The sequence below is a fragment of the Hyperolius riggenbachi genome, chromosome 4 (assembly GCF_040937935.1).
Source record: "Hyperolius riggenbachi isolate aHypRig1 chromosome 4, aHypRig1.pri, whole genome shotgun sequence".
Classification (NCBI taxonomy): Eukaryota; Metazoa; Chordata; class Amphibia; order Anura; family Hyperoliidae; genus Hyperolius; species Hyperolius riggenbachi.
The window spans coordinates 208,637,439-208,652,692 of NC_090649.1; the positions used below are offsets into that span (position 1 = coordinate 208,637,439).

Genomic DNA, 15,254 nt, shown 5'->3' on the forward strand with positions numbered 1-15,254 from the left:
CATCAGTCCACAGCACCTTATTCCAAAATGAAGCTGGCTTGTCCAAATGTGCTATAGCATACCTCTAGCGGCTCTGTTTGTGCTGTGGACGGAGAAAAACTATTCTCTTCATCACTCTCGCATACAGCATCTCCTTGTGTAAAGTGCGCCGAATGGTTGAACGATGCATAGTGACCCCATCTGCAGAAAGATGATGTTGTAGGTCTTTTGTGCTAGTCTGTGGGTTGACTCTGACTGTTCTCACCATTCTTTGCTTCTGTCTATCCGAGATTGTTCTTGGTCTGCCACTTCGAGCCTTAACTTGAACTGAGCCTTAACTTGAACTGAGCCTGTGGTCTTCCATTTCCTCAATATTGTTCCTACAGTGGAAACAGACAGCTGAAATCTCCGAGACTGCTTTCTGTATCCTTACCCTGAACCATAATAGGGGACAATCTTTGTCTTCAGGTCATTTGAGTGTTGGCTTGAGACCTCCATGGTACTAATCGGAGAAAATTAAGAGGGAAACTTACAATTGACCCCCTTAAATACTCTTTCTCATAATTGGATTCACCTGTGTAAGTAGGTTAGGGATCACTGAGCTTACCAAGCCAATTTGAGTTCCAATAATTAGTTCTAAAGGTTTTGGAATCGATAAAATTACAACAGTGCCCACATTTATGCACCTGCCTAATTTTATTTAAACAATTATTGGACACTTTCTGTAAAGCCAATAAACTTTATTTCACTTATCAAATATCACTGTGTGTGTCTACTATATGATATATTTAACTGACATTTTTAATCATAACAACCAACAATTTATACAGGAAAATCATGATGATTAACAAGGTTGCCCAAATGTTGGCATCCCACTGTATGTTTTTCTACTGTCCTGTGTCTAGGTCCACTTTAAGGAGGCCTGCTATTTCATGACTCTGTGTCTAGGTCCACTTTAAGGAGGCCTGCTATTTCATGACTTCCCAACGTGACTTATGGGAGGGGTTGTAGTGTTATTATCAGTAGCAGGGGGTGACACTATGATATGGGGAGTCAATGCAGAGGATTTCAGTGCAGGCGGTGTTGTGTATGACCAGGTTTGGCTTTCCACCCTGCCCTTTTTTTATTGACTTCTGCTTGTCCATTTATTTCTCTTTTCTGTGAATGAATTTGCTTTGATAAAGGTATACAAGGAAGTTGAAATATACCAGGCAAAAAATACCAGTACATTAATTTGAGAAATTTAAATTCCTCCATAAACAATAACTTTTAGGAACAAAAGGGCTGGATTATGGCTAAGATTATTTGGTATTTTACAATTGTTAATTATTTTCTTTTTTTTATTAGTGACCTTTTAATAAATAATTTTTTTTCTCTTCTTTAGGGTTGTAAAGGAAGAGATCTCAGATGACAATGCAAAGCTGCCATGTTTCAATGGAAGAGTTGTATGTTGGGTAAGAGCTTTTTCCCTCCCTTTATAAAGTTTCCATAAAGTATATTTACAGGGAATTTTATACCAGTATCTATATGTCTAAACTAAATGTCTGTCATGTATCCCAAATTATACAATCTGTATCACTATCCAAGTCTCGGGTGGTGTGGGGGGGGGGGGGGGGGGGGTGCAATATGTTTACTTGGGGCTTCCTGACAGTCTACTTGTAACATCTCTTTAAATGATCTGCATTGATGTCTATTTCTTCCACATTGCATAATTGCATACCTGCATTTTCTGTCATTACATATGTTCTACACATTTTTCTAGGTCTGAACTATTGTTGGACTGTACTTCTAAAAAAGAAATGTACATAGTGTATATAACTAGTATATTATTACCACATGCAGTCATTTAGGTGTAAGCTTGATGTAGGCGTAGAACTATAGGACTGATTTTGGTAGGGTTTCATTTGTGAGCTCCTTCGAGAGACGCTTCGTGAAGTGACTGTTCTCTGAAATGCGCAGTGGAAGATGTTGATGCTCTCTAAATACGCAATAATATTTGTGCATGTTGGCCTAGTGGTGATAGTGCGTTCAGTTTTAGGTGGCCTGACTCAATTAAGCCGATGCAGGGTGGGTCTTCAGCCACACTGCCAGTCTGACGTCTGTTGCCAGGTGGGATTCAGCATAGCCACCTTCTGACAGGAAGAACATTGTTTCGCAAAGGGAGAGTCTCATGTTAAACTGTAGGCTAGGGATGGGCAATGAGATGCAAATAATTCCAAGTTGATGCAGGATAATGAAAATTATGTATGTAATTGTATGCCGCTTTAATAATGGACCAAACAAATTTGTTAGGTTCTTTTTTAAGTTGCATAAATTTGCATATAGAATTTACATAATCCTGCTTCAACTCAGAATTGTTTGCATCTCATTGACCATCCCTACTGTAGGAAGAAATGCCCACTCTTTCCTGCATGGTCTGCATTGTTATTATTTATTGTATTTATAAAGCGCCAACATATTACGCAGCGCTGCACAATAGATAAATGGGTTAACATACAAGGTAGGAAATACAGGAAACCCTCAGCAAACCAAGATCATGCAAATTATTTGATAACAGTACAGTGTCATTACTGATGGCATGGACAGCCAATCCCCCCCCCGGGAACCAATCAGTGACTGCCTGTCACCTATTAGTTTTTACCCTATCTCTACTTGTCACTCACTATTGTCAATACTTTCACCTACTGCTTGTCAGTAGAATATACTTCACACACACCATCTGCCACTGGATTCTGCCTGTGACTAGCTACCAGCACACTAGATCAAAGAGGTCAGAAAACACCATGCTTTAGAACTGCAGATTTGTTCATTTTTTCAGGTAATGGTTGCAGAAATTGTTCATATATGCAGCATTACAAGTTGGGAACTTCAAATGCTTTATAAAAAAAATCTAGTTTATGTATTTTGTAACCATAAGATTATTTTTAAATATTGATTTGAATTCTAAGGATCAAAGGATATACAGCTTTAATAATCTAACTTAAATATTGAACAGAGCACCACACTGGCTGTAGGAGAAATGTTTGGAGATCATGACTGTGTGTGACTCATTACAACCTTACAGTAAATGTTTACATGTCTGTCTGGCTTTTAGATTGTTCTGGTTAGTTTGCTTCACATACTCGTACTGTAGACTGCAGTAAGGTAATCCCAGAACTGAAGAACCAGATATTTAGTGAATCTCTTTGTGTGCTGCATGTGGAAAGATGGATATGGATATGGAACTAACAAAGAACAAGAAAAATTGCCCTAGTGTATTGATCCCCCTGGCTAGCAGTATCTGAGCAGTGGCTGCTTTGCCTCTGTGCAGTGTTGTATAGTACAGAGAGCTTGCAGCAACAGTGATACAATCAGTAACATCTGATCACATATCAAGTACTGCAAGCAAGTACAGGTGAAACTCGAAAAATTAGAATATCGTGCCAACTTCCATTTATTTCAGTAATTCAACTTAACCACTTCACCACTGAGGGGTTTTACCCCCTGAGCACCAGAGCAATTTTCACCTTTCAGCGCTCCTTCCATTCATTCGTCTATAACTTTATCATTACTTATCACAATGAAATGAACTATATCTTGTTTTTTCCGCCATCAATTAGGCTTTCTTTAGGTGGGACATTATGCCAAGAATTATTTTATTCTAAATGTGTTTTAATGGGAAAATAGGAAAAATGTGGGAAAAAAATTAATTATTTTTCAGTTTTCGGCCATTATAGTTTTTAAATAATGCATGCTACTGTAATTAAAACCCATGAAATTTATTTGCCCATTTGTCCCGGTTATAAAACCGTTTAAATTATGTCCCTATCACAATGTTTGGCGCCAATATTTTATTTGGAAATAAAGGTGCATTTTTTTCAGTTTTGCTTTCATCCTTAATTACAAGCCCATAGTTAATAAAGTAACAGTGTTATACCCTCTTGACATAAATATTTAAAAAGTTCAGTCCCTAAGGTAACTATTTATGTATTTTTTTTAATTGTAAATTTTTTAATTTTTTTTTAATTACAAAAAAAAAAAAAAAATGGGGAGTGTGGGAGGTAATGAGTTAATTTTTGTGTAACACTAGTTTATTTATATGTAAAAAATGCTTAGGGTGTAGTTTTACTATTTGGCCACAAGATGGCAACAGTAACTTTTTGTTTATTGCGACCTGCGAGCGTCCTTCCGGACGCTCGCAGGAAGTACTAGGAGGCTGTGAGTGTTTTGTTTTTTTTTCACAATGATCGCGCTGCCCATCGGAGAGCAGCGGATCATTGCGGGGCTTAGATCAACGAACGGGAATGGATTTTCCCGTTCATTTATCTCCGGGCGAGCAGGCGGCGGCGTGTTTACTAGCGGCGGGCGGCGTGTTTACGAGCGGGAGCGCGGACAGCGGCGGGAGCGTGGAAAGTACGGATTTCTCCGTCCCTGGGGGTTAAAGGATGGAAAAAGGGACGGAGAAATCCGTACGGGCGGGGGTAAAGTGGTTAAAAGGTGCAACTAATATATGAAACAGGAACCCTTTGCAGGTATTTTGGATTAATTAGCTGATTAGAGTCTGTCACTTTGAGCCTAGAATATTGAACATTTTCACAATATTCTAATAATCTGAGATTTTGGGGTTTTCAGAAACTGTAAGCAATTATCCTCAAAATGATAAATAAATGCACAAAATATCTAGCTTTGCATGTAATAAGTCCATTTCATATATTAGTTTCACCTTTTAAGTTGGATTACTGAAATAAATGGTCATTTGCATGATATTCACATTTTTCGAGTTTCACCTGTACATTATCAATACTGGGTAGCAAAATAAAGTATACACAGGCTTAATGTTCTCTGTCTGTTCCTTCTTCTTACAGACTCTTGTCTTGTCACTTTAATCATGTAGTATGTTGATTTTGTTTCGAGTACTTTAGCCATAATTCACTCACCTTCCTGAATTATCAAGAAAAAAGCACACTTAATTGAAAGATCTAACCTATATTTAAATGACAACTGTAACCAGAGGGATGCCATATTTATTTCATTTTAAACAATAACAGTTGTCTGGCTATCCTGATGATCCTCTGCCTCTAAAGGTGGCCATAGACCTAACGATTATGGGCAGATGCGACAAAGAGACAGCTTTATCTCTAACCGAATCTGATTAGAGATAAATTTGTCTTTTTGTCGATTTCCCATATATTACAGGCCGATTCCCGTCCGATTTCAGCATGAAATCTTCAGGGAATCGACTGAGTCCGCACCGCTGCTGCCCCCAATGTATAAATGTTTCCCACCCAACGCGTGGATTTATACGTTACCTGTCCTTTTGCAGCCTCCGTGCGGTGTCCGTAGCCTCCGGGTGGCTCTCCGTACGCGCAACTGATTTCAGACGCTATGCACCAGTGATGTGTATGGAGAGCCGCCCAGAGGTTAAGGACACCGCGCGGAGGCTGCAACAGGACAGGTAATGTATAAATGCACACACGAGGGGCACACTTTTATACATTGCAGCAGCGGGGGGTTTCATCGTCTTGTCGCTCGTTCTGGAAATTGCTGCCGTACCGCCGCACACCCAACCAACCAACTTCGGCCTGACATCTTGTGGCATGCGCGATTGACTGCGACCAATCTCCGACCCGAAATTGGTCGCTTTGTCGGTTAAGCATGCACTTGGCAGCACCGATTTTCATCTAATTTCGATTACAATAATCGAATTGGTTGGTGGTTTGGCCGCTAAGTTGCCTGATGTATGGCCACCTTAATACTTTAAGCCATAGGCCCAGAGCAAGCATGCAGATCAGGTCTATCTGATGTAATTGTCAGATCTAAAAAGATTAGCCACATGCTTGTTTCTGGTTTTATTCAGACTACTGCAACTAAATAGACCAGCAGGGCTGCCGGGCAACTGGTATTGTTTAACCACTTCAGCCTACAGTGTCGAAAATCGTATGCATCTGAGCAACGTTCACCTCTTATTCATTCACCAATAACTTTATCGCTACTTATCACAATTAATTAAGCTATATCTTGTTTTTTCCGCCACTAATTAGGCTTTCTTTGGGTAGTACATTTTGCTAAGAATTCTTTTTTCCTAAATCCATTTTAACAGGAAGATTAAGAAAGAAATGGAAAAAAATCATTATTTCTCAAGTTTTGGCCATTATAGTTTAATATTAACCACTTCCGCATTCTGCAGACGCTTATCTACGCCCCTGCAGTCCAGATCGGCTGAAGTGGTTAAAAGGTAAAAAATATGGCAACATCCATATTCTTCGCACTTCAGTTGTCCTTTAAAGGAAAACCCTACAAAATTGTATTTCTTTTTTTTTTTTTTTTTTAACAGATCAGTTTTTATTAATTTTTGAACACACATACAAACAAGTACACGCAGGTACTCAAGAAACATTAGATAAGAGAGAGTAACAGTGGTACACATACCAAGTATACAAAAGGTATATCGCACAGAAACTATAGTATTGAATATCTTATGCAATATGAGGATACATTGGTACAATAAAGCGTACAAAACAGTTGAGCAATGAATTATTAATGATATCAAAAGCATATCAAACTGACAAAAAGTTCCTCAGTTTGGTCTATGTAGTTGTGGCTGTACCATCCGTTAGAAGGGGGAATAAGGAAGAGAAGGAAAAGGAAGAAAAGAAATTAGATTATAAGAGATGAATATAGAGTAAGAATCCAGCGCTTACCTCCTTAGACCAGGGCCAATGAAGATATTATAAATTATCTCTCAGAAAACATTTAGGTTGACACTATAATTTAGTCCTCTGGGCCTGCAGGAAGAGCTTCGACGTTGTTATACCATGGGGCCCATATTTTATCAAATCTACGAGGGCAATTACGGCTTTTATACGTCAAACGATATAAAGGTAGGCTTTTCATAATAGTGTATTTCCAGTGGTTGAAGGAGGGGGCTTATCCGACCTCCATGTGTGAAGTATTTCTTTACGGCCATAGAAGCATAATATTCTAGTTAGGTACTGAGGGTGTTTGCCTGGCTGGATATCATCCAGTAGCCCCAGTAAAAATACCCTGGGTGAGAGTATTAATCGTATTTGCAGAATTTCATTAATTAAGTCACTAATCTTAGACCAAAAGGAAACACAATTTTATTTCTGAGGTGAAAATTTAAATGTAGCTTTACTTAACCGGGGCTTCTTCCAGTCCCTAGAAGTCATTGATGTCTCTCACAGCAGCTCTGGTCATCTCCTGGGTCCTGCTGGCAGCCTCTGAAAGATCGCTGACCCCCGATGGGTCAGTGTCTTCTGCGCATAGGTGGAAGCCAATTAACTTATCTGTATGCTTGAAATGTGGGAGGAAACTCGCGCAGACACAGGAAGAACTACTGAAAAGGGCTACTGCTTACTTTTACGTCAAATCCAGATTTGTTTCTCGCACCAGGGGCAGTCCTTGGATTGGCCACATGGTGGCACCAAAGCATTATGTGCTCTTAAGGTTAAAGTGAACCTCCAGACTAAAAATCGACTCAGCACTGAAAAGGCCTGGTGTTTCTTTAACAGTTTCACAGCATCAGAACTTTGTTTCTCTCATACAAGCCTCATTTTTAGCTGCACAGAAGAAAACTGCCAGGGCATTTTTCCCCTGATGCTGTGCAAAGCATGATGGGATTTCTGATGTTGTTGCTCTCGTTCTGCTGTTTTGGTGCAAATTTTTTTTTCTTACATTTTGAATTTGACATTTGAAGCCTAGGGTGCGCAGCTTGAAGGGGTGATCAGGACACAGGACAGCTGGAACTGTGTCTCCTGCTCCCTGTCACCTCCTTTCAACCAAAAAGATGGCTGCTCCCATGACAAAGATGGCAGTCCCCATGAATCACAAACATTTGCCTGTTCTTTTAAAACAGGGCGAGTAAGAGATTATATTACCAATCTATTCTAATTAACATAACTAATGTAACTTAAAGAGACACTGAAGCGGAAAAAAAATGATGATATTATGATTTGTATGTGTAGTACAGCTAAGAAAAAAAAACATTAAGATCAGATACATCAGTCTAATTGTTTCCAGTGCAGGAAGAGTTGAGAAACTCCAGTTGTTATCTCTATGCAAAAAAGCTATTAAGCTCTCCGACTAACTAAAGGTGGCCATACACTGGTCGATGTGCCATTAGATCGACCAGCTGACAGATCCCTATCTGATCGAATCTGATCAGAGAGGGATCGTATGGCTGCCTTTACTGCAAACAGATTGTGAATCTATTTCAGCCTGAAACCGATTCACCATCTGCTGAGCTGCTCCTGCCGCCTGTCCCCCCCCCCCCCCCCGTATATATGACCTGATGCTGGCTCCTGGGCATCTTCTCCGCATTGCACGGCTCTGTTCCGGCTCCATCCCGGCGCTTCCTGTGTTACTCCGTGACCAGGAAGTTCAAATAGAGCGCCCTCTATTTGAACTTCCTGGTCACTGCAGTGACACAGGAAGCGCCGGGATGGATGGAGCCGGAACAGAGCCGTGCCCGGGAGCCAGTCTCAGGTAATGTATACTTGATCGGATCGGCCGCCGCTAGCGACGCGCACTTTACCCGCGGGCGATCGAGGGTAATTTCCCGCACGGCGCGATCGACTGACCTCGGATCGGCGGCTGCGTTTACCGCGAACGATTGGCAGCAGATTCGATCGCAGGATCGAATCTGCTGTCGAAACGGCCGCGAATCGAGCCAGTGTATGGCCTGCTTTAGTCGTGGAGAGGGCTGTTATCTGACTTTTATTATCTCAACTGTAATTGAACTGTTTACTTTTCCTCTGCTAGAGGAGAGTTCATTACTTCAGACTGCTCTGAAAGACTCATTTTGAATGCTGAGTGTTGTGTAATCTGCACATATTATAGAGTGATGCAATGTTAGAAAAAACACTATATACCTGAAAATAAAAATATGAGAATATTTTCTTTGCTGCTAATCTTCTAGTAATTATATATTTTTTTTCGCTTCAGTGTCTCTTTAATGACAGTATGTTTGTTTATCAGAAAGAAAGACTGTGCTCATAAACTAGAGAAACCGTAAAGTTCAGTTCAATCTGTCACCAATTTGCTTGTCTCCAATGAGAAGCTGTATCGGTTAAAGTTCAGTTCCAGGATACCAGAGAACTCCACGGAATCCAGTTAACACGTCATATAAAAGAGAAGGAAAAAGCACATAGCGTAATCCAATTACTAATTCAGTGCCCGTCACCTCTCCAGTGCGACTAATGCAACTCAGTTCCAACACCTCGTGCCGTGACACACTCCCCCCTAGTGCGTCCGCACTCACCTAAAAAGCCTCCCTTCAATCCGGAGGTAAAGATATATCGCATCAGGGGTAGGCATATAAACTGGTCGCTGGGTCATCCCACAGAGTTTCTAGACTTAAAACAGCTCCATATAGTGTAAAAACGTTTTATTACATAAAAGAATATCAAGGTTGCACTCACAAAGGTAGGAGATCAAACAGCGTGTAAAACGATCTTTTACGGTCCCGGACAGCCGCCAACACACATGCCGCCTCGCTTCCTAGTGCTTCCTACAACTGCCGGTCACGTGATGCGTAGCTCCGCCCTACGCGTTTCGTCATAGTATGACTCATCATAGTATGAGTCATACTATGACGAAACGCGTAGTGCGTGGCCACACCTCCATCCGCATCACCCGGCCATGCGTACGTGATGACGCATGCCCCGAGCGGCGGCGCCCGACCGTCTACATCACAATAGTAAGCAGCTCTCCCGGCAATAGGAAAATGAACAAATTCAATTGCGTGCATGTAACTAAATATAAACGCAAATATATAATTCATAATAGACACCTGTCTCAGAGAAAAAAAAAATCCATGCTTTATACATGACCATGTTAGGTATAAAACCAAAAATGTTGCCATCTACTGGCGGAAGACCGTGACAAGCCCAGAACCTCGTCTGTATGCCTTTCAAATATAAGACATCACCATCTAGTGGCGATAAAGTATATAACACATATAAAGACAAATAATGGTGTAAATACAATTGGAATAAAAAAATATATTATACCACAATATAAATCATGTGCAAAATAGAACAAGACTGTATACATTTGATGCAGAAAACCTGATAAAAAATATAAAGTTAATACTAAAACTATTAGTGGATACAAACATCACATCTAAAGTGTGAATCACATTGGTTAAAATCCATGTCTAAGTAATATAAATGTGGGTGAAGCCATTGTATAACTGATTGAAGATCCATTCTAAATGATCCAAAAGTGCTGAAGTGCTGATAAGGTGCAAGAAGAGGAATCAGAAGATTCTACAATCAATGATAAAAAACAATATGTAAATATACTGTGCCAACAATATACCTGCAAACTTTAACATCCAGTGACCAAAAACTCCTCACAAAAACACAGGTGAGGACAAAAACGTACCGAGCCAGTACTCACCAACTGGCTAGGTAAAGTGAATATAAGTGTAAACACACACACCACACAAGTGCAACAATGTTCATGACACGAACAGTGATATATAACAATACAAGCTGCCAGTACTCACTGCTGGTAGCCTGAGTGACAATACAAGCATACCACCACTACCGTGACACAACCAATACATTAGAATACCCATTGCCTCTCATAAATATAATAGGCAAAAATGAGTGCCCATTACAAATTGAACCACCAATAAAGTCAAAAAGTTTGTGCAAATTGCCCATCATCCAATGGACCCACACATGAATATGCCAACCGTACTTACCCACGGTCAGTGTGTGAAAAACCATGGACCCACACCCAACTATGTGAGTAAACCATGACATGTTACTAACTAATAATACTTACACATGATTCTGTCAAAAAGATACCTAATCCCAGTGCCATGTGTGCTACATTTTACATGCGCATAACCTGTTATGAGAGAACAAGACATAAACAAAGAAATGAGATTAAAACACCAAAAAATACAAGCCCAAAAATATGTTGTTCCACAACACTATTCTCATGACCCCAGGCTCAGATCGTCACCCGGCTATGTAAAATATTCCATCTATGGTCAGAGCAATTATTGGGGCAAGAAGCAACCAAAACTGGCCGCCTCACTAAGTTCCATGGGGCTCCTGGTCTGGAGTCTATATATCCACCTCAGTTCTGCTCGTAATAATTTATTAGTGACATCTCTACCTCTGCTGTTCATCTTAACCGATTCTAATCCACAAAACAACCAATCCTTCAACGAACCTCTGTGCGTGTTCAGGGCATGTGTGGCTAATATAGTTAGTCTTGCCTGCTTCTTTGTCTCTAGCAGCCAATTTGACTACTGATTTGTGTTTTTGTAAACGTGTCTTGAGCGCATTCCTCGTCTGGCCAATATACTGCCAGCCACAGGGACATTGTAACATGTAAATTACAGCAGTACTTTTACAATTAATGAAATCATTGATGTAAAACTGCTTCCCTGTGTGTTTATTTCTAACTGTTCTGATGTTTTTCATATTTGGACAAACGTTACATGTGCCACACGAAAAACTGCCCTTCACCGTAGGTCTTATTGTCGCCCTCTGAAAATGACTCTGACAGAGTATATTTTTAAGCGTGGGTGCTCTTCTTGCTGTGATGCTAGGTCGCTCTGTGAGGAAAGGTTTAATATCAGGGTCTAATTTTAAAACCCCCCAATGTTTCTCAACAATCCGATATAGTTCCTGCCATTGAGTGTTATATGGCGTAGTGATCTTAAGCTTGATGTCCTTGATTATCTTCCGAGATCGCAGAAAATCCGTTCGCGGAGTGGCTCTAGCTCTTCTAACAGCTTTCTCAATATACCTTCTCGGATACCCCCTATCCTGAAATCGTTCTTTCAAATTCTCTGCTTCAACCTCAATGTATGTTTGTTTAGGCTGAAGTTCCCCTTTTAAGAGACACTGAAGCGAAAAAAAAAAAAATGATCTAATGAATTGGTTGTGTACTATGAATAATTACTAGATTAGCAGCAAAGAAAATATTCTCATACTTTTATTTTCAGGTATATAGTGTTTTTTTCTAACATTGCATTATTCTATAATATGTGCAGATTACACAACACTCAGCATTCAAAATGAGTCTTTCAGAGCAATCTGTGAAGGAATTAACTCTCCTCTGGCAGAGGAAAAGTAAACAGTTCAATTACAGTTGAGATAATAAAAGTCAGATAACAGCCCTCTCCACGACTAACTTAGTCGGAGAGCTTAATAGCTTTTTTGCATAGAGATAATAACTGGAGTTTCTCAACTCTTCCTGTACTGGAAACAATTAGACTGATATATCTGATCTTAATGTTTTATTTCTTAGCTGTACTACACATACAAATCATAATATCATCATTTTTTTTTCGCTTCAGTGTCTCTTTAAGGATGTGCTTCTCGGTAACCTAGAATCTCACTCTAAGGGCTCTTTCACATCAGACAACACGTGCAGGAGCCGTTCTCCTGCACGCGTTGATAGCCTGCGGCATGTTGTCGGGTATCTGCGGTGCGACGCAATCAGCTGCGGTAGCTATTCATTGAACCCGACGGAAAATGCCGGCTCCCGGGTGCGTCGTACGAAAAAAAGCTCCTGGGTGAGTCGCACCGCACAAAAACGCAGCGTCTGGTGTGAAAGGTAAAATGAAAGTCCATAGACTTTCATTTTACCTTTCACACCCGACGCTGCGTTTTTGGCAAACGTTAACCATTGGGTCAAAACGCAGAAAAGCTGCGCAGATTTTAAAGAGCCCTAAAAGTCCAACTAAATGCATGGAATGTCACACAAACTTGCTTTGAAGCGTAAATACATTTTTTTTTTCTTCTTGTAGCTTGTCTCTGCCGATGGCTCACAATCTGATGCGGGCTCAGTCTGTGCTGATAACCAATCTGATCTACCCCCACCAATTGAAAGAACAGGAGGAATTGGAGATTCCCGACCTCCATCCTTTCAGTAAGTAGTTTTGTATTGAGTAGTGTGTATTGAACACAAAGAAATAATGAACATGAAGTTATTTTTGTTTTTAATGTGTCAGATTAACCCAGTCAGATTAATTTTCTGAGAATTTTGATTGGGCTATTTCCAGTATACATACATTGATACGATTATAAGGTAAAATGATTGAATAGGAAAAATTGAATGGATCTTTCATTTTAATCAACCAGTCATGATTGATTAGCAGAATATTTGATGTTAATATTGATGACTGAGCATTGTTGAATATTTTGATCTTTCAAACTATAAAGTTAATAATTTTACCCCCAAAAAGTTGAAAAATATGTAATTTGGGTTAGGAGTTAAATATTGTAAATATGTATGTTAGAATTCAAGCCAAAGAGAATGTGGTGTTTTTTTTTTCTTCTTCTTCTTTAAAGTGGATCCGAGATGAACTTTTTACTCATTGCATTATTGTGTTCCTTTCCTATTGTTTATTGGGCATTCCTCAAGCCAAATACTTTTTTGTTTTAATACTCTTATTCCCTATAAACTAAACAAGCCTCACCCACAGGATTTTCTGAGAGCCAAGGCATTTTCAGACAGTAGCATGGCTCATGGGAGCTCAGTCTGGGCAGGAGGAGGAAGAGGTATTACTAGCCAGAGATTTCAGAGGCAGAGGGGAGGGGGGGGGGGGTTAGGTTTTTTTTCACAGGCTGAGTGCTTAAGATGCAGATAAGCTTGTCTGTTTGAAATGTTTACAAACATGGCTGCTGTCATTGTATCACAGGAAGAAATAATCATATTCTATTGAAACTGTTTGCAGCTGGATTTGCTGTGTCTAAACTTTAGATAAGATATATAGACAAGTTACTTGTTATAGTTAGTTTTTCATCTCTGATCCGCTTTAACCACTTTACCCAAAGTGATGTTTACCCTAACGGACAAGAGCGATTTTCACCTTTCAGTGCAGTGCTCATCCTTTTCTTTTGCCAATAGCTAATGACAATGAAATGATGTATATCTTGTTATTTTCACCACCAATTAGGCTTTTTGGGGTTGATATTTGTTTTCAGTAATTACTTTATTTTCTATGCATTTTAAAGGGAAAAACAAGAAAAAATGAAAAAATACACTTTCTCCAATTTCATCCCCTATAGTTTTAATATAAACACTGCCACTGTACATAAAACCCACACATTTTATCTGCCTATTTGTCCTGGTTATCAAAAGATTTTAATGATGTCCCTAGTACAAAGTATGGTGACAATATACAGTGGTTTGCAAAAATATTCGGCCCGCTTGAAGTTCTCCACATTTTGTCATATTACTGCCACAAACATGAATCAATTTTATTGGAATTCCATGTGAAAGACCAATACAAAGTGGTGTACACATGAGAAGTGGAACGAAAATCCTACATGATTCCAAACATTTTTATTTTTTTTAAAATAACTGCAAAGTGGGGTGTGCATAATTATTCAGCCTTTTGAGTCAATACTTTGTAGAACCACCTTTTGCTATAATTACAGCTGCCAGTCTTTTAGTGTATGTCTCTACCAGCTTTGCACATCTAGAGACTGAAATTCTTGCCCATTCTTTGCAAAACAGCTCCAGCTCAGTCAGATTAGATGGACAGCGTTTGTGAACAGCAGTTTTCAGATCTTGCCACAGATTCTCGATTGGATTTAGATCTGGACTTTGGGTCATTCTAACACATGGATATGTTTTGTTTTAAACCATTCCATTGTTGCCCTGGCTTTATGTTTAGGGTCGTTGTCCTTCTGAAAGGTGAACCTCCGCCCCAGTCTCAAGTCTTTTGCAGACTCCAAGAGGTTTTCTTCCAAGATTGCCCTGTATTTGGCTCCATCCATCTTCCCATCAACTCTGACCAGCTTCCCTGTCCCTGCTGAAGAGAAGCACCCCCCGTGCATGATGCTGTCACCACCATATTTGAGGGATGGTGTGTTCAGAGTGATGTGCAGTGTTAGTTTTCCACCACACATAGCGTTTTGCATTTTGGCCAAAAAGTTCCATTTTGGTCTCATTTGTCCAGAGCACCTTCTTCCAGATGTTTGCTGTGTCCCCCACATGGCTTGTGGCAAACTGCAAACGGGACTTCTTTTCTGTTAACAATGGCTTTCTTCTTGCCCTCTTGCATAAAGGCCAACTTTGTGCAGTGCACAACTAATGGTTGTCCTATGGACAGATAGCCCCACCTGAGCTGTAGATCTCTGCAGCTCGTCCAGAGTCACCATGGGCCTCTTGACTGCATTTCTGATCAGCGCTCTCCTTGTTCGGCCAGTGAGTTTAGGTGGACGGCCTTGTCTTGGTAGGTTTACAGTTGTGCCATACTCCTTCCATTTCTGAATGATCGCTTGAACAGTGCTCCA

General features: G+C 40.1%; 1 protein-coding gene across 3 annotated transcripts in view; it reads left to right on the forward strand.

The window, feature by feature from the left end:
- Positions 1 to 15,254, forward strand: part of DVL3 (dishevelled segment polarity protein 3) — a 163,873-nt gene that overhangs the window by 61,766 nt on the left and 86,853 nt on the right. For all 3 annotated transcript variants that reach the window (XM_068281300.1, XM_068281301.1, XM_068281302.1), the window contains exons 2-3: positions 1,364 to 1,433; positions 12,758 to 12,879. In XM_068281300.1, coding sequence (XP_068137401.1) covers positions 1,364 to 1,433; positions 12,758 to 12,879 — 192 coding nt within the window. The remainder of the gene's footprint in view (positions 1 to 1,363; positions 1,434 to 12,757; positions 12,880 to 15,254) is intronic.